This window comes from Tiliqua scincoides, chromosome 2 (genome assembly GCF_035046505.1).
Source record: "Tiliqua scincoides isolate rTilSci1 chromosome 2, rTilSci1.hap2, whole genome shotgun sequence".
NCBI lineage: Eukaryota > Metazoa > Chordata > Lepidosauria > Squamata > Scincidae > Tiliqua > Tiliqua scincoides.
This window is the reverse complement of record NC_089822.1, coordinates 4679516-4699624: the sequence shown is the minus strand read 5'-3', so window position 1 is coordinate 4699624 and position 20109 is coordinate 4679516. Positions and strand designations below refer to the sequence as shown.

The window sequence follows — 20109 nt, the reverse complement described above, 5'->3', positions numbered from 1 at the left end:
AGACAGCTGGCCTAAAAACAGAGCCACAGAACTCGGAAAAGTCTTCTGGGAGTGAGGTCACAAGAGGTAAAGACCACAGAGGTCAGTATGCCGTGAGAAGGAAAATGCTGAAAATTGCTGCTCCTGCACAACGCAAATGGCTTCACCTTTAACAGAGCTTGACTGAACCTTCGCATGACATTCAGGTACATATCATGAGTTCTGGGGTCTCTCTGCTGAGTGTCTTGGTCTTCACATTCCACAATCACGTACCTTTCACAAAACATAAAACACAATCCAAAACGTGGAACATCAACCGATAAAAGTTGCAAGAACAGCAGCTGCCAGAAAGATCAAGACACATTTCTGGGCCATCACAAATTGCTGGGTGTGTTTTAAATTTATTTTGCATTGTTAAAACTGTTGGAGTTGGTGCAACTCCATCTGCTGTCCAGAGGGGGCAGGATGCTGTCCAGAAGGGGTCAAGCTATGGCCCAGTGACTCCAACCTTTCTACCTGTTCTCTCTGTGATCTTTGTGAGGTGTGGCCCTAACCCTTTATCCTTCCCTTCTCTGAGCACGTCCTCTGACCACTGACCTGTTAAGATGGCACACACCAGGGCTCTGATGCCCAGGCCATCTTGAGCACAAGGCATGCAGGGCGAGGCAGCTCCAGGGCCTTGCTATCTCTAAGTGTTAGCTGAACCACTGATCCTAATCAGATGCTGTAAATATACACTCAATGGAACTGTAAGTAAATAACTTCTTTTTGCAACTTTAACAAGCCATTGCCTCTGTCTTTTTCATAGATTAGCAGTCAGCCGGGTGAGGGAGGTTCCGTGGGGTGATACCCAAAGGGGGGGGTTCGCTGCTTTAGCTGCTTCCCCCCAAAGAGGAAACTATTTTTTAATTTCCTCCAACAAAAACAAAAACATCAAGGAGGAGAAGGTGAGACACAAATATTTTAAACATTTAAAATAATTACAGATTCACATTATGTGGCAGCAAATTTAAGTGTTCTACCAAAAGCAGCCTCAACGGGGAGTGCTAATTAATCCCAGGTTTGGAATGAATGTACCAGTGCAAGATACATGCTTGCAAACATGGTTGTCAGATTCATACATTACATTTTTGTGTAAGTGTAAAATATGTTGCTTACACACACCTAAAAATATATAGTGAGACTCATCCTGTAATATTCCAAATGGAAGCGGAATATCCAAGTGGAAGTGGAATCAGTTTAGACGATACTTTGTCCCCCTGTACAGCCCACGGAATTACAGATGCATGCACACACACTGGACACATGTTTAACCTTATTGTTACCCTATCTGGTTTGGACAAACCATGCCCCCCGTAAAGAGATTAGCAACCCAGGAAGGGAGAGGATGAGACCAGATGGGCACACAGCAAGAACACATGTTTCTTTAAACATTTGGGGCCAGGCAGATCAAAGTACAGGTGTGTGCCACTTAACAACCTTCCACTTAAAGATGGTCAAAACACAACAAAGAGCCTCTTAATGAGGCAGTCAGGTCTCCCATACTCTGCAGCAGAGGGAGACCTGACTGCCTCATTACACAACAAAGTGTAATGCCAACTGCCAACACAACAAAGAGGCTCTTAATGCAAATCAGAGGGATTCTGTCTCCAGCAGCCTGAGTATCTGGCAGGGAATGTCTGTTTACACAGCAAAGGCACTAGATTGGGCTGAAAGTTCGCATGACATCAGGGATTGGCGAACATATCCCTGTCCTTAAGTGGCACATACCTGTATTGGTCAAACTGGCCCAGTGCTTGCTAATATAAGCTGAAATACTCAAGTGCCTCTGTAAATGTGTGGTGTGCTCAGGAAATAAAATGATACCTGTAATTATTGTGATGCACAAACAACACACAAAACTCACTAGTACAAGAAGCAGTGAAGGCCACTGACTCAGATGCCTTTCAAAGGGAATTTGATCACTCCAAGGAGGAGATCGATCACTGGCTGCAATCACAATAGTGATTTGGAACCTCCAGGTGAAGAGGAACAGGGGGCCACTGACAGCCAGTTGCTCGAGTGCAACAGCGGAAGAAGGCTATTGGCTGCATGCCTGGCTTGGTGTGAATCCGGATGCTGGACTAGGTGGGTCTTTGGCTTGATTCAGTTCTTAAGACTTGGCGTTATCCTAGCTGTTGTATGTCAACCCACACAGGCAGGGAACTGAGCCAAACAACTTGTTCTAGAGCATGGCCCTCCAGACTGCAGCCAGCGGGATGGATCTGGTGCACCAAGATTACCGTTCTGGATGTGGCGCGTTGGTGGCGGTGCCTTACCATTCTGCCCCACAGCCACCATTTGTCATGCCCAATCTTTGCAGAGCCTTGTGTGGGGGAGCCACCTCCCCCAGAAACTGGGGTGCAGAGCCTTCTGGGGTGACATGCGGTGTAAGTGGCTCCCCGGAGGGAGGCTCTGCGAAGATCTGGTGTGACGAATGGTAGCTGTGGGGCCCTGACACCACCACCCCTGGGAACGGTAATCCTGGCATGCCACAGGCTGCAGTTTGGAGACCACTGATCCCCCATCTCTGATGCCCAGAGATTGTGGCAGAATCCTCTTCTCCCTGTCTCCATGCAACTTTCCCTGTGAGATCCCTTACGGGACAGGCTCTCCTGTGCTTCTATTTTGAGGGCCTTCTCATCCCCAGTTTGTACCTAATTCTGCATTTGTGTGGGAGGAGGGGTGACTTCTGCACCACCCACAGCATTACAAATGGTGTACTAGCTTGCTATGTTTTCTCCTTTGATTATTTCCAGCTCCTGTTGAGGTGGGTCTGTCGAGGCATGTAACTGATCATCAGACCCTAGGATTTATAGCCATGCCTGCTGGAACTGTAGCTGTGACATTCAGATTTTGGCACTGAAAAATGGAGGCGCCTGGACAGAGTAGGAAACAATAAATTGGTCAATTTTGTGGTCAAGAAGGCAGAGGGAAAGAGGTTCCAGGGAGCAGAAGGGAATGCAAAGCCCCTGTTGATGAACTGGGTGAAGAAAAGAGTCTATGTCTGGAATGAAAAAACCAATCCACCTGTGAAGAAAACCCAAAGCAGGAGAAGAGTGGTGTCAATTTACTCTTTTGGGGGGTGGGGGAATTGCTATGCTACATTAAATGAGCCATCACATAACCAGTCCTGAACTGTATTACTCTTTCCATTTACAAGGAAATGCAAGTTCTGTGGACTGCTATGGCAGCTTGCGGGGGGGGGGATGCTTGGACTAGGAAACTGCCCTATATTGAGCCAAACCGTTCCAGGCAGCAGCTCCGTACCTGCCATAGACTTCCCTGGGGCAAATGCCCCAGGTGCCAGGACCCTGCAGAAGCCTCTCTGAGGCTCCTGACAGGGGTGGAAACTGTGCTTCCGGTCTTCTGGGAGCACAGTTTATAGCACCGGGGAACCTCACAGAGGTTTCCCCAGCATGGGAGGAGGTCACACAAGGTTCCATGAGCCTCTGATGAGTGGGGGGGGGATTTCGGGGGGGTGGAGATAGCCCGCAAGGGGGCACCAGTTTGCCCCTGGTGCAGGGCTGCGGAGGTCCGTGGCTGCCAGGCAGAGGCCTTTTGCATAACGCACTACCAATCCTGTTGGCTGGAGATGGCAGGGACAGAACCTGTGAACTCCTGCATGCAAGCTGTGAAAGCCTTCCCCACCCCTCCCCACTGTGCTCAGCTGTACATATAGCATACACATCCCAGTGCGTAAAGGGGGCCTTTTTTCTTTCTGCTTTATCACTATCATACATTATTTTATTTACTGAATTGGTACCCCGTTTTATCTCCCCCAGAGGGTATTCAAAGTGGCTTACAACATAAAACCACAATATCAGATATAAAAGGCTGCTTGCTATTCAATGTTGACCAAGTGTTACAAATTCATTCTCCAAACCCATTTCCACTCGAGGGGGCAAGAGCTCAAAACACTCCCGCCTCAGTCAATCAAGAGGCATTGAGGAGGTATGTGAGCAACACTCCGTTGGCCTCCCTCAACAGTCTTCTGTTCCAACAGTGAAAGGGACTTCCCTCATCTTAGCCCTTTCTTAGCTCCACTACAAGCTCTCCCCTCTTTCTCTTCTGCCTTTGACTTTATCCATTTACATTTGCATTCAATCCTTCTCCCAAAATGGATTACGAGGGGTTCAGAGAGAATTCCCATCCGAGTGCTGGCCAGACACAGACCTGCTTAGCTCCAGTAGGTTCCTTCACACGATGCCCTGAGTCTAATCTCCTACTTCTCAGCCCACGTGTATCTGCTATTGCTGCTGCTGCTCCTCCTTCTGCGATTCCTCAGGGCCATGAATTCTCAGAGCCACCTGCTCAGTTGTCTTGCCTCATGTCACTCTTGGGGTGTTTCCCCCTCAAGGTTCCTCACTCTGATGCCCAGACACCGGCCTTTGGATCTCTTATGTGGCAGGAGGAACAGCAACTTCTCATTCCCCCTCCCCCTCCCATTCTCACTTGTTCTGCAGCTCTCCTAGAGAACTGCAAGCCAGAGCAGGGAAGGGGGAACAGGACTGGGGCATGAATGGTTGGGCATGAACAGTCAGGAGTACATGTGGAATCTTCACCCCTCGAAAGATGTCAAGGGCACAAGAGAGGGCAACCTACTTACCAATATAAGTAGTTAGCCAGCGTAGAGTTCTTGCAGGCTCGGGAGATCAAGAACGTGCAAAGGTCTTGCTAGAAGGCAAACAAAAGGCAATGAGTTCCAGCAAAACAGCCATTGTTAACTTTAGCAGCAAAGGAACATAAAAAGAACCCGAATGGATCAGGCCAAAGGCCCATCTAGTCCAGCTTCCTGTATCTCACAGTGGCCCACCAGATATCTCAGGGAGCACACAAGCAACAAGAGACCTGCATCTTGGTGCCCTCCCTTGCACCTGGCATTCTGAGGTGGCCTAAAACCAGAGGCTTGTACATACCCATCATGGCTTGTAACCATTGAACTTTGACCAATCCCCTTTCAAAGGCATTTAGGTCAGATGCCATCACCACATCCTGTGGCAAGAAGTTCCACACACTAACTACACACTGAGTAAAGAAATACTTCTTTTGTCTGTCCTAACTATCCCAACACTCAGTTTTAGTGGACATCCCCTGGTTCGGGTGTTACGTGAGAGTGTAAAGAGCATCTCTCTATCCACTTTATCCTTCCCGTGCATAATTTTGCATTCCTCAATCATGTCCCCCCTCAGGTGCCTCTTTTCCAGTCTGAAGAGTCCCAAATGCTATAGCCTTTCCTCATACGGAAGGTGCCTCCGCCCAGTAGTCCCAACCCAGAAGTCACTCTCTTTTGCACCTTTTCCAGTTCCACAACACCTTTTTTGAGATGTGACAAACAGATCTGGACGCAATACTCCAGGTATTCACTCCTTACCATCAATTTGTACAACGGCATTATAATATTAGCTGTTTTGTTCTTAATAACTTTTCTAATTATCCTCAGCATAGAATTAGGGGATAATTCCTCACTGCCGCTGCACATTAAGTCACACTGGATAAGAAGCACCTTTGCATATGGTGAGTGTAAAAAGTGTACTCTGCGTACACTTGGCTCAGGCAAGTGCCTGGCTCTGGCAGCCACCTTGCAAGGCAAAAAGTCTGCACTAAGACGGTGGCTTGTCTACAGCCATGTCAGGTGATCATGGTTGACTTCCCAGCCACCAGTTCTCAACACTGTTGAAAAGTGCTTAAAGCAGTGGTACTCAAACTTTTCCGGCCATGGCTCCCTTGACCCCCGTGGCTGTTGGCCATGACTCCCCATCATGTTCCTGAGGGCTGGAAGTGACATCATTAAACAGCAAGTGGCCAGAAATATTAACTATATTAAATATAATATTGTAATATATATTACATATACATATTAACTATATTAATATTAATTATATTAATCATATCATTAATTAAATGCAGATCTTAAAAATATATTATTAATACACAGCAATTTGCATGCTTTATAAATGATCAGCTGCTGATCACTGTTGGAGACAGGATACTGGAGTAGGTAGATTTTGTCTGGTCCAGGAGGACTCTTTTTTTAAACTTTGAAAGCATACCAATAGAATTGTTTTATCAAACGAACTTTGTGAACAACCAGTCTGACCAACATTACTCACACACACCCCTGTGGACCCCAATTCAACTAGTCATTTCTCCCATTCTCCTTGGATAGGACTGAACCCTTTATTAATTTAATGAAATTAAATTTTTCCAGCAGCTGGTGGGGAAAACAAAAATGGACCATGAAAATGTATCAGAGCTGATAAGGGTTTGGTTAGGAAGCTGATTTGTCTCCTATAATAGGAGATGCACAGTTCAAGCCTATGCATGTCTACTCAGAAGTAAGTCCCGTTAGAGTTAATGGGGCTTACTCCCAGGAAAGTGTGGACAGGATTGCACTGGCAATCACTTCATCAATGGTTGATAAGTATTCCCTTCAAATAACAAGATTCATCACTTTAAAAATACAGCCTTTCCTCTTCAGTCAAACAACAAGATTAATAAATCACTTTAAAAACAGTACCCTTTTTCTGCTCCTGGCCAAGTAAAGTGTGTGCTTCTCTCTCTCCCCCCTCCCCTTTGCCAACTGCATGGAAACAATTTTAAGATCCCTAGTGACTGGTAAAATAGGAAGCGTTTTATTTGGGGAGGCGGAGGAAAGCGGGAAGGTTTGGAGATCGAAAGGGGGGAGTGGAAAAGGGAGGGGGTTGAAAAGAGAGATTTCACTTTGATGAGAAGCGATCCCAGGCTGGGAACTAGGAAACAACCAGACAAGGATCAGCGAGGGTTAAAGGACTGCAAGCTGAGCATGCTCGGTACTTGCCAGATGGGGGAAGAGCTTTGGAAACAACATGCAGTGAACACAAAAGGCGGCAGCCTCGGAGTGGAGGGAAAAGAGGGTGGGGCGGCAGCAGCCACTCTCGCAGCTGAGCAACTCCCGTTTGACGGGCAGAAGACGGGCTCGTATTCTGCCCAGGGGTGTGACTGTATCGCTGCAAGAGAACACCCCACTCCTCCCCTTTGAGTTCATAGCACTTCCCTAAAGAGCTGTGCCGCAGAGTTTGAATAACACTGGCTTAAAGGATTAAAAATATTTAATAATAAACCCCAACAACATACCTCAAGATTTTCGCTGTCAGAAGATTCCTTTGCCTTTGATGCTGAAGGCAGGGAGGACACAAGGGGAAGTGGGCTCGTGATGATCTGAGAACTGGGGACAAAACACAGATGGGAGAAGCATCTTATACATGAATTTAAGACTCTCTCATATGAAGTGCCTGGCCCTGACCCCACCCCCAGACATCGCTCCACCTGGCCCGGCACAGTCTATTCTGACTGGGAGCAGCTTTCTAAGACCTCGAGGTGGGAATTGCCGACCACTTCATCTGGAGATGCCAGGGATTGAAGCTGCAGCATGTTTCTTGCAAAGGTTGGACACTACCTCTGAGCTATGGCCCATCTCTTATTAAAGGATTTATAGGCTGCCTCTCTGTCTACACATAAGCACACACAGGAACAAACTAGGGTAAAAATAGCAGCAGTACACTGCAATTCTTCTCTGTTCTCCAAACACAGGAAAGGAAGAAATATAATTAATACGTAATTCCAGACCCTGACCTTTTCTTTTTCTTCTTTGCTGAGCTTCATAAGAAATGGGTATTAGCAAAAGAAGGTGCAAGAGTGTATCAGCAAGGAGGCTAGCCAGGCAAACTTGCAAGACCTTCTGCTCCCCCTCAAGACTTCCAGTGATGCTAATCTTTTGTCTACCTGTCAAAGTCAGCAGTGCTGGTTCCAGAGGTTGTCATGTTCTCCGACATGCTCCCCTGGCTATCCTTCTTGGTCAGCTCCAATCCGTTCTTGATGTCATCAAAGTTTTCGTATTTCAGAGCCTGCACGAGCTGCAGCAGGTACATGAGCAGGTCCTGGGTAGAGAAGATGGGAAGGGGAAAAAATGGTCAGCAGGACAAACTGTTCAAAGTTAACAGCCAACCTGTAACCTGAAGAAGAGGGTAGATAAAGGCTGGAGGCAATGCTGGGGGGAAGTGGGATGGCACAAAGAACTGAGACTTCCCTGGAGGTGGGGGGGGGAAATGAAAGTAGCCACATACTCCATAGAACCAAGAGGATAAAAATAGAGGCCATGGGGGAGGGGCGGCACTTATGACACGTTATGTCACACAGGGCTCAAGGAAGCCAACAGCTGACCTGCAGGAGATCCTTTCATGGTGGTTGATGTTCCTTAGAATTCAAAATTTCACCTCTTTGCACTTTTAAGGAGACCTCATCTGCCTGCACCCTTTTTACTTACGTGCAAACAAATATCTTTGCCTCTGTACATGAAGCAGTGCTTTTGTATTCATGCACAGGCTGATGTGAAAAATATCACAGATCCAAAGATTCTGGGCTGATACGGACACACTAGTTGTGGAGGAGAGATAGTGCCAAAACATGTATCTTTCATGTTTCATGTATATAAGACAAACAGGGGTGCTATTCCGAACTCTGATAGGTGGAGAAGTACTTTAGTCTCCCCAACGAAAAGTGATGAGTGCCTCTGGCATACTCCCCAAATACTTCGGCCCATTTAACTGCCTGTAACAGAAGCCAAGCAGACACAACCAGTAAGCTATCCAGGGATACAGTCTCAGTTAGTCTGAATCACAGGGGAGGGGGACAGACATCCTGCCCTAAATGGCACCCCTGGAAATGCAGACTGATACGTCAACTTAAAGGTGAGAGGCCATCTGAGTTTCTCCCACTATAGAAGTGGGAAAGGAAAGCATTTCCGCACCTCGTCATCAGCCTGCTGCAATCTGGCCACCGCATAGCGCCGCACGGTCGGGTTGCTGAAGTGCGAGGACAGCAGTTCCAAGGAGTCCTCCACATCCATGGGCTTCCATTTGCCCAGGAGCTCCAGGGCTTGTTTGGCCTCTTGCGGGAGGTGCCAGTTGACACATTTCAAGAATTTTGTCAAAGCCTAAAACAAAAGTCACAATCCTAAGAACGTTCCTTCCTGTGCTCAGCCTTCCAGGCAAGAACATTCAAAAACTAGGCCTGTGGTTCAGACTACAGTAATTTTTAGGCACTCCAAGAGCAACATAAGAGCCTCTTCTCCACAGATTCATTCACCTGGAGCCATTGTTAACATTTCCAGACCCTCCAAGGGGAGAAGGTGCTGTTTTAGACCCCTGATGTACATTCAAAGTGTCACAAAGCATGATCAAAGGCTAAAACACTCTCTCAACTGTCCAGATGGTCCCAAGAACAGATCAGTTCAATCCCTCAATTAAGACTATGTGAAAACTATAAAAAACATTTTTTCTCTTTTCTTAGCGAACACCCCAGCCAATCATTCATACTTCTCCAAGTCTTAAGCTATTTCTTACTAGTTGCTTATTAATGTGCAGCGCAATCCTATGCATGCTTATTTGTAAGCAAGTATCACAGGCCTACTGTATAAGGTCTACTACCAAGTAAATGACTATCAAGTACTCAACAGGCTCACATACTTACACTAACACTGAACTCAAAAGGCATACTTCTGAGTAAACAGCAGGACTGCACTGTCATGTTTCAACAAGACAAAACAGATAAAAATAAGCAGCCAATCCTGCTCTTCTAGCAGCAGGAAAAACAGGCACCAGCAGAGTATTCTAAAACTTTAACAAACAAACAAACTTACAGAAATAAGAAGCCACGTGTGTTACATTTTCAAGTCTCAATTTCTAAGGCATAAGAAAAGCAGAAACATAGAAATATAATGTAGATGTTGATACCTTCTCCTGATGGGTAAGATAATACCGGAATTTCCACACCAGGTCTTGCTCTTCGTAGGTTAGTTGCTTTGTTGGAGGATAACTCACAATGATCTAAATAAGAGATAATGCATGTGTTTCTTAGCTCCAATTTCTAACCTCCCTTCTTTCCCCAAACATCCTAAACGGGACTTAGAATTTAAAATGAATCCATCAAAATAAACATACGCATTCCTCCCCTCTTACAAGTTTCGCTTTGGCTGCCAGAATTCAGTCTGGTTTTGCCAGATCCTGACCCTGTTCCTGAGCGAAAACCAAGGCCTTGCAATTTTTTTTTTTTTTCTGGAAAACACTAAGGCTATCTTAAAAAATGTTTGAGTGGGTTGGGTTCCACAACTGTGGGAATTACACAGTATGCAAGGCACAACTGCAACAGAAAAGTCTGTGCAAGCCCCACTGAAATGAAAGGAAGCTACTCAACTGTCACTGTTTTCTATTTGATTTGCCCTCACTTTGGAACTCACCACATCTGCTTCAGGGGGACATACTTAGAATTTAGATACATTCAGTATAAAAAACTGAAGCAGAAGCTTTACTGCCTCCAATCTCCACGCTTCTGTGATGTTACAGGCAGCCTGAAGTCAACCCAAGTGTTGTCCCTTTTTCTCACTTTCGGTTCCCAGGAACAAATGGTAAAAAAACTACTTTCAACATAGCTGTCTGCTGCAATTCTCCAGAACCACTAAGAGTGCAATCCTAACACACTTTCCAGCACCAACATAAGGGTAATGCAACTCTGAGGTAAGGGAAGAAACTTTCCCTTACTTTGAGGAGGTCTCTGTGTGTACTACCCAACTGCAGGATGCAGCACACGTCCCACTGGCACTGCTATGCCAGTGCTGGAAAGTTGGTTAGGATTTGGGGGTAAATATGCTAGTAAGCACACAATTTTGTTAGCCAAGAATCTCAATTTTCCATTTGCTCAAAAGGAAGTTTCTAACCTTTATGGATGCAAAGACAAGTTTGAAAGCACACCAAGAGTGCCTGCTGAAATCCAAGACACTGGAAAGGTGGATGAATAAGAGTTTCAGTGGTTGGGGCAGATGTTCCAACTTCTTGCCCCTTCCATGACTACAACAGGGGATCAAGTACATAAACAAGGTAACTTTTGCGAAGTGCATAATTTATGCATGCTTGCAGAGTTCAGCTTTTCCTTGGCACAGAATCTAAACTCTGGTTCTCATCACGGCTGTTGCCAGTGAACAATACCCAGAACTTGATTGGAAAATTAAATTGCTGCACCCAAAGAACACACTTACATTAAGCTGATCTCGCGTGGCAGCGTTGGGCTTGAGATCATGATCAGAAGGTCCACTTCTCAAGCTTCGAGCAAGCTTGTGATGTTTGCTTTCTACTAAGTTTTCCTTAACAACAACAACAACATATTTAGACCCAAGAAGTCACCATATCCTATACAATGAAATAATCAAGATGGAGTCATTTCAGGTCAGATTTAACAGGAGCTGAACCAGATGCTGGGCGTGGTTTTGTCAGCCCTAGGATCTTATGCTAAAAATACTACAGGAACCATCTTGACTTGTACCATCACATTAGCTTACAAGTTGAGTTGGCTAAGTTGTGGCAGGGCAGACTGAACCAAGAACAGTAGGACAGAAGTTTTTGATATTGCCTGTTTAGGCTGTTTAGAGACTGTTTAGCTTGAGATGTCAGAAACTGAACCCAGTACTTTCTGTACAAAAGGCATGTGCTCTTGGCACTACACTATGGCTTGTTTCTTAGCATGTCCTCTAACATGCCACAGAGCTATGAAAGCCTTTAAGGTACATATTTTTGGGACATTTCTGTGTTTCTCTAAATGCATTTGTATACTCTCAAGGCCTGTAATTTTAGGTCTGCCCCTAAATGGCCTGCCCAACATTTGGACATCCCATTAAAGGGGAGTATTTTGGTGATGGGAAACTTAAAATGAGGACAGAGAAGAACAGTGGTCTTAGTCATAATTTCAATAGTGCTTACTCCTCTCTCTCTCTCTCACACACACACACACACAGCTCTGACATTATAGCATAATATTGCTCCCAGGGGACTTCCCAGGGAAATCATGGCTATGATCCCCGGGGCTGCCGCTGTGATACAGACTAAAGAAGAAAGTAGGCTTTGTTTGCCCAGCTACTAAAAAAAAAATCCCCCCTTTAAAATCACTTGAGAACTTTCAGACCAGCCTTATATTTGCTGAAACTGAATAAGCTGAATCATCTCAAATGCTCAGAAGAGTGGGTAATAATACCATAAAAAGCACAACTTCTTAAAAATCCAAATCAAAAGAGCTTCCACAGCATAAATTCCAATGCTAGGAACCAGTTCTGGCATCTATACAGATATCAGCATATATAGCAATCTGGCACTGATGAGGTTGTCCTAGAGATATGCACCTGTATTAGAGCAGTCATCCTCAAAACTGCAACCACAAGGAAGCAAACATTCTTGAAAGCACAAGTTATAACCAACTTTTGGGTTCCCATCTATATATTAAAAAAGCCCACGCACAGCATCTTGATATGCCATTAACTGCACTGTGTGGAGAATAACTTACCATGGACATTTGGGGGTCTGGAACCTTAACGATTTCAGAGCTCGTTAAAATGGGAGACGACTCATCACCATCCTAGATGACAAAGTCATTCAGAAAGGCACATTAAACCTTGCAGGTTATAAAGAGCAGTGTGACATGTCAATGCTATTTAATGTGTTCCAGAGACAAGATTGAAAGCTGAGCTATTAAGCCTCAGCACCTTTCTGAAACAAGCATCCAGTGCCACAGCGCAGTGAGGAATGAGGCATATGACAATTCAGTCTTTTCTTTCACATGAAATATGCACAACAGCAAGAGATGAGGATATTGAAAGAAAATGCATTTGGGATCCCACAAATCTCAATCTGAGTGACCTCCAAGCTGGCAGCAGCCGCTTGATACCCGGAAAAGACATGGGGGCAACTTTCCCGTGCATGGGGAAAGAGAGAAGCAGAAAGTTTTTCTTGCTAAATTTGTGTGAGGCTTCTGGGAGAGGCAGGCAAGCAGGGCCAGGCAAAAACATGCATGTGAATGAACCAGAAACTCCGAGTTTGTGCCTGGGCCGTTCCTCCTCAACTAAATACCTGCTGCCATCTCATCCCAGATAGCACCTCACTGTCCAAGGAAGGAAGGGTTAGCACAATGAACAGGATGCTAGATGCCCCTTCGTAAAGGAAAAGTACTCTGCAGGACACCAGGGCCCCATGTTCTAAAGGTTTCTTTCTCCTTAGGAAACAAAATTTCTGCACATGCTTAGAGGTCTTCACACTTAAGCCCCATGTGAAAACAAGAGAGTGGACCAGGGGCTAGGAGCTGGGCCTATCACCAAACTCCTTGCAATTATCATGGAGAGGAAGAGTCTCTATGATTCAGAACGGTGCTCTGTAAAGCATAAGGGACTGGCTGGACCAGTGGCAGAGCTAGAGGGGGTGCAAAGCACTAAGTTTTGCAAGGAACCTCATTGTGACATGCAAGTGGCCCCTCCCCCTTGGAGCCATTCCAGGTGGGGGGAGCAAAATGGAGGCATATGACTCCGCTTTGCTCCCTCACCTGGAAAGGTTCCAAAAGGGGAGGCCACTTGCATGTCTTGATGAGGCTCCCTGGAAAACTTAGTGCACTGCATCCCCTCTAGCCATGCCACTGGGCTGGACTCCGGGGTCCAGCAACACTCTGAAATTAGCATAACTGTCTCCTGTTTTGGGATGGGGTTAGTCTATTAATAAATATTTTAAAGTATTTGCTTTAGTCCTGGCCGACGTCAACAGTCTATATAAGATACCCCAGTGCCTCTGAAGGCTAAAATACCCGTATATTTCCTCTGCTGGGAAAAGATGCAATTCTAAACAGACAAACTGGTGAGATGAAAAGAGTGAGGCAACATACCCAACCTCTTTCCTTCGTTTAAGCCACCCTTCCCCTCCCCACAATGCCGTACAGGTGTCCCCTGGTATCCATGGATCCAGTATCCATGGTTTCAGTTATCCACAGATGCCACTGATAACCAGCTATATACCAGCTATATAGTTTGTTTTAAACTTCCTTAACATGTTTCAAGTGGGTCCCTTCAACCAAGCCTCCAGTAACTTGCCCCATTGTTGCGCAGAGTTTTTGCTGTGTTTGCAGAGCTCCAGCAGTCTCTTTGGTTTCTTCCAGCCTCCTCTGGGTCATGTAGAGGTCTTGGTGGCTGCCCAGGCTTTCCCAAAATGCCTTGCAATTCTAGAGCTCTGTGATTCTTGAGCTCTACATATGCAGCAAAACCTCTGCGCAACAATGGGGCAAGTTACTGGGGGCCTTGTTTTAAACTTCCTTACAGCGCAATCCTATCATGCACTGAGGGGCCCAAAGTGGCTCAGCCAGAGGTAAGGGGAAACTCTTCCCCTCACCCCTGGGTAAGCCACTGCAGCCCCAATGGGTCTCCTCGGACTTGCACCACTTCCGGAGGTGGCATAAGTACAAGGACAGCAGCTTGTAGCTGCTCCACGCCGCTCAGGAATGGGGGCTAGGATCCAGCATATCTGCTGGGTCCCAGCCCCGCCTGCTGCTCCCTGCCCACGTGTCCCCGGGACCACCCTCCGCCTGCCCTCCCCCACTCCAGAATGGCTCCCTCCCACCTCCTCTCCACCCTCCCCAGACCCTTGCATCAGCTGAGTCAGACAACACAAGCCTCTCCTTTGAAGTCTGCACAGAGGCTGAATTCAGCCTCCGCAGGCCGGCGTGCGTTTCTGTGCCGGCCCAGCCAACTCTCGAGGAGGAGTGCCTTGTGGCACGTTTGTGACCCTCCTGGGTCAGCGCAAAGGACTTGTGCCACTCCACAGTTTGGACTGCGCCCTTAATGTCTTTGAAGTGGGACCCTGGTATCTGTGGTTTCCGATATCTACAGGGGTGTCCGGAACAGAACCCCCACAGATACTAGGGCACGCCTGTAGCTGCTTTGCGTGCAAAAACAAATGCTTTGCAAGGAAGGGAAAACAGTCATAACAATCATGTAGCTTGGCCCTGAGATGACTGAGCTGCATCCACAAAGCATGTCCAAAAAGCTTCAGAACTGTACAGGTGTGCCTCTTCAACCTCCTAGTCAAAGAGATAATTTAGCATTCAACATCCTTGCAGAATAAAACTTTGAGGGTAGGGGGGAGAGAGGGTGGAAAATGACAATGGAGAGACAGGACAATAAATCAAACACTTTCTAAAATCACTTGCCCTGATTAAAATTCTGAAATCCTGAAGTGCATCACAACCTGTAATCACACTGCACCTCTAGCACTCGATTTGCATGTAAACATGAGCAGCTGCCACCTGGCATCCGCCTGCTGCTATGGATCCTGGGAGAAAAACATTTCATCACGGCACAAGATCGCAAGCAATTATTTGGTTTGCTGCTGTAAATTAAACAAACCACCAGTTGCCTACCTTCTCGTAATACACTATCCCGTATTCTTTGTCGTCGCACTTGGCGCAGCGAAATTCAATCATCAGGTACATAAAATTAGAACTGCGCTTCTCACTCTAATATGTAAAAAGGCAAAGAAAAACAAAAGGAATATTAAACGTGTGGATAAGCTTATAGAAAAGGGAATCTCAACATTTGGAATTTTTCTTGATGGAATGGGGGAAATAACCACCTCTCTACTCATGCCCAGATCAGGTTGTTCCCTACTGCAATGTCAACATCGTTTAGAAATGACCCATAAGGGCCCATAATGTAAAGCCTGTAGAAAGAGCTAAAGTGGTGGGGAAGTGGCATCACAGCAGGAGTGTCCTTCGGTGGCATAGCTGGAGGGGCGTGGAGAACCCAGCCTGGCAGGAAGCCTCAGCGCGGCGGGTAAGCAGCCCCTTCCTTCGGAGCCATTCCTGGCGGGGAGAGCAAAACAGAGCTCCGTTTTGCTCTCCCCGCCAGGAATGGCTCCAAAGGGAGGGGCCGCTCACCCGCCGTGCTGAGGCTCCCTGTCAGGCCGGGTGCTCCACCCCCCTCCAGCTACGCCACCAGTGTCCTTTCCCCTTTTTCCAAGACTGCACTCTCTACAGGCAGCCCACTGAGTAGGCACAGGTCAGAAGCTTAGGCTGCTACTGCAATGAAATTCCCAGAAAGGGCATCGTACCTACTTTAGAAGTCTAAAAAGGGCTTGCATTTTCCATGCTTTAAGGAGAAAAAAAATCAGAATGCTGAGCAACAAAAGATGCATGCTATTAGTTCCATAAATTCCCCAATTTTGCTACTGGTCGGAGTGGCGACAAGATGGTTGTGAAGGATTTGGCAACACACAACACACTGGATCCCCAAGTTACAGATGGCTACATCAGTGCTTCCGAGCAGACACCTGTGTGGTGTTTTCACACAATCACAAACCTCCCGTATTGAATTGTGTGTATGCTAGGGACTTAGTGCACCTGGTCAGTGGACTGTACTTGGCTTGGCAGCTCACACGTCATACAGATCTGTTTTTAACATGAGATCTACAGTCAACGCCCACCAACTCTTCTCAAACCCCTTGCCCGCTCTCCTATGCACACAGTGGCCTGAGGCATGTCCCACATCCCCAAGACAAACATGTCAACACCTCTAGATCGTTCAGGACACTGGTTTCCATGTTCCCTGCCTTTGAATAATACTTTCCACACTGACTGGGCTGGCAAGGAACTCTTGAGCATGTACCATGGTACCTCACCACTGTCAATGCTGCCTGGTTAGCAATTCTGCATGCAAAATGTGCTCTACCAGTAAGCTATGGTCATCGTCCTCCTTAAGCATTCTGGGGAATATTCTAGTTCACCTAGGCAATGGCTGTGAATCTGGCATGCAAAAAGTAGTCATTTGGGTGCAACACAATGGTTTTCATTCTGTGCCACAGCCACCTGTCTTCTCGCCCGAACATCTCAGAGGTTACATGCTTCCAATTTCCCAGGGTAAGCAGCTGCCCGGCACAAGACTCTGGACAATAAGGTGAGAAGAAAGGCACCTGGGATAGAAAGTGCCACGCTGCACCTGGACAGCTTTTTCTGCATGTAGCAGACCACGGTATGGAGACTGCTGACCTAGGGCAACAGATAAGCCTCCTGGGCCTCAGACCTTATATCATCACATTAAACCTGAGAGCATCCCCTAAAACATTTCTAACACTCCCTTGCATAATTCAACCAGTAAGAGGTTTTGGTATCTGTTACAACCAGATACAGAAACAGATAAAGTAAGATATCCTCCGCACCTACTTTCAGATACTTATTTCTCATTGGGGAATCTCAAGGTTCTCCAGGACACTGTTTGAAAACCACTGGCCCAGAGGATTGAGCTGTTCTTTTAATGTGCCCGCAGGGGAAAGAAGAAGAAATATGGGGTATGTTCCCTAAATTACGGTCTCCTCAGCACAGCAAGGTTGCTCCATTAGCAAAGTCTGAAAGCTCATTAGAGGCCCGACGTGCAGGCCGACCTACCTCATTGATCATCTCGATTTCTCGAAAGGTCAGTCTGTCCAGCCAGTCTACTTTGACCATGTGACCTTGCCGGTGAGACTTGGTGAGCTGCCATGGAGAAAAAAGGATATAGATGTATCAATTAAATTACTGCTGCTGCTAAGCAGAAAAAATTTGCAGACCTGAAGTCAACAGGGAGGATATTTTAAACTATGAGCCTGTGTATCACATATTTCATGTCCCAGGAAAATAGTGAAGTACCTCTTGCCAGTGGTGTAGCCTGAGGGGATGCAAAGCACTAAGTTTTGCAGGGAGCCTCACTGCAACATGCAAGAGACCACCCTTTTGAAGCCCTTCCAGGCAGTGGGAGCACCGCCTGAAATGGCTCCAAAGGGGAGGAAGGTTGGGCCCCTTGCACACTGCGGCAAGGCTTCCTGCAAAACTCAGTGCTTTGTATCCCCCTCTAACTATGCCACTGTCTCTTCCCTGCCAGCTTGATCCCAAGATTCACAGCATGCTCATAACCAAAGGCCAGACCAGAAAACCTATTCAGAAAACTTACTCAGAAAAGTAACAATCTGCCCAAATGAAACACTCAGCCCCACAGACAGGTATATATGCCTTTTCCCCCCCCAAACAAGTGCTCAAAGCAACTCTCAGCAGAAAAGATGCTCAATTCAGTTCAGTACATATTATTTACTAGAAATAAGCTCAGCAAATTCAATAGGACATTTTCCCTAGCAAGTGTATTAACTGCATGGTCAATGCTCCTTTCAAAATCAATGCAACTGAAAGAGTGATTCATTTGGGCTGGATCATTCCCCAAAGGCTATTATAGCTGACCACACTTGTCAGTACTGGAAGCAGAATTGGGGTCTATAGACACACTGAATGGTGGGAATGTGAGCTGGGAAGATCTTGGTCATTCATAGGTTAATCGGTTGCATGACTTGTTGGATCAGACCAAGGTTCATCTAATTCAGTGTTCTCCAGCAGGGGTCAGACAGGCTACCCCCAAGATTCTCACAGAAAGACATGGAAGATGATGGCTTCTTCGCCTTCATCACCAGCACCTACAGTTGAGGTGTTCTCTTGTCTCTGAACACAGAGGCTCCATTTAGCTCATGTACTTCAACTGCTGACTTTTCTATGACAAAACAGCACCAGTTAAGCTTGTGGCCACCACTTGCTACTACAGATGGCAGCAAGTTCCAAAGGTTTGCAGTGTTCTGTTGTGGTAGGAGTTTGCACAAGTTATTCAGAATTCAAAAATGACTTCTTTTTTTTTAAAGAGTTGTCCAACAATCATTTCCGTAAGGGTGTCGTCACCCTCTCTTCCGTGTACCTTTAATATCCCCTTCCAAACAAACCATTTCCTCCCGGCTTACTTCTGCATCCCTTAAACCCCTCAAGGTAACTCAGATACCATTCAGAAGAAACCATGTGCCCATAAAGCATTTGGGGTGGAGTCAGAGGCTTTGTGAGCGGAGCTCCTGACACAAAGCTGCATAATGGGGTCAAGTGAAGTCTGTGCTTCATCAATCCTCAGAGCCAAGCATAATTGTTCCATTAATATGTATGATTTTCATTTTTTTCTAAAAGTTGATTCTTTAATCAATGGTACTCAACAATGCATACAAACAAATTACTTAACAATGTATACAATTAGAAATAACTAACATAAAATGGAGTAACATTCATTTGCATAATGTGATTTAGTAGCAACAGTTTGGTGCAGAGCATGCAACCTCTTTGGTTCCAATCAAAAGAGCCCCAAGACAAAACGAGAACTCCCATGACACCAGGTAGACAGAGAAAAACAGTTGCTCAAGGACAGGAACAGGAAAAGCAACCAAACAAAGCCAGAAGTTTCCAGATGCTCTTAGGTTGTCCAGGAAGAACCTGGCATAACTGGGGAACAGTAATTCCCAAACTGTGTGCCACAAGACGGATGTTGTTGGCAACCTTCAGTCTCGAAAGACTATGGTATCGCTCTCTGAATGGTGGTTCTGGAACAGCGTCTAGTGTGGTTGAAAAGGCCAATTCGGGAGTGACAATCCCTTCCACACTGGGAGCAAGTATAGTGTGTCACTGGTCTGTCTCCCTGGCTATGGGCTGCCCTTCTTTGCCTCTTTGCCTCAGTCTGTTGGCAAAGTGTCTCTTCAAACTGGGAAAGGCCATACTGCACAGCCTGCCTCCAAGCAGGCCACTCAGAGGCCAGGGTTTCCCATCTGTTGAGGCTCATTACCTAAGGCTTTCAGATCCCTCTTGCAGATATCCTTGTAGCACAGCTGTGGTTAACCTGTAGGGCACTTTTCCTGCACAAGTTCTTTATAGAGGAGATCCTTTGGGATCCGATCATCGCTGATTCTCACGACATGACCAAGCCAATGCAGGCATGCACCTTGGAAAACTAATAAACCACTCCATAGCCCCCAAAGTTCCACAAAAAGGACCTCTCCATCTCTGCCAGAGGGCCAAAAACAAACCAAAAAAGGTTCAGAGATCTTTGAATAGTGTAGTAGTTCTGGAGATGGACTTAGACCCAGAAAATCCAGGTTCAAATTCCTGCTCAAACATGAAGCCTCCTGGATGACCTTGGGCCAGTCACTACCTCTCAGTCTTACCTACCTCACAGGGTTGTGAAGACAAAAGGAGGGGAGGAACTATGTGGACCACCAGGAGTTCCTTGGAGGAAGGGTGGTATTAAAAATGTGAAGAATAAATAAGTCTCTTGGTCACTTTGCACTGGAACTGAACCCCTTAACACAAGAAGTCATAACCAGTCCCAAAGGATGCAAAAATCAGTCACTCCAATTGCAGCTGTAGGATTTTGTT

General features: G+C 46.3%; 1 protein-coding gene across 2 annotated transcripts in view; it reads right to left on the bottom strand.

Annotated features, from left to right (window-relative positions):
• Positions 1–20109, bottom strand: part of PIK3C3 (phosphatidylinositol 3-kinase catalytic subunit type 3) — an 88710-nt gene that overhangs the window by 54414 nt on the left and 14187 nt on the right. For both annotated transcript variants that reach the window (XM_066615019.1, XM_066615020.1), the window contains 10 exons: positions 17293–17379; positions 15274–15369; positions 12385–12456; positions 11090–11194; positions 9792–9884; positions 8807–8992; positions 7783–7937; positions 7135–7225; positions 4628–4695; positions 147–252 (listed from right to left, as the gene is read on the bottom strand). In XM_066615019.1, the coding sequence (XP_066471116.1) occupies positions 147–252; positions 4628–4695; positions 7135–7225; positions 7783–7937; positions 8807–8992; positions 9792–9884; positions 11090–11194; positions 12385–12456; positions 15274–15369; positions 17293–17379 (1059 nt within the window). The remainder of the gene's footprint in view (positions 1–146; positions 253–4627; positions 4696–7134; positions 7226–7782; positions 7938–8806; positions 8993–9791; positions 9885–11089; positions 11195–12384; positions 12457–15273; positions 15370–17292; positions 17380–20109) is intronic.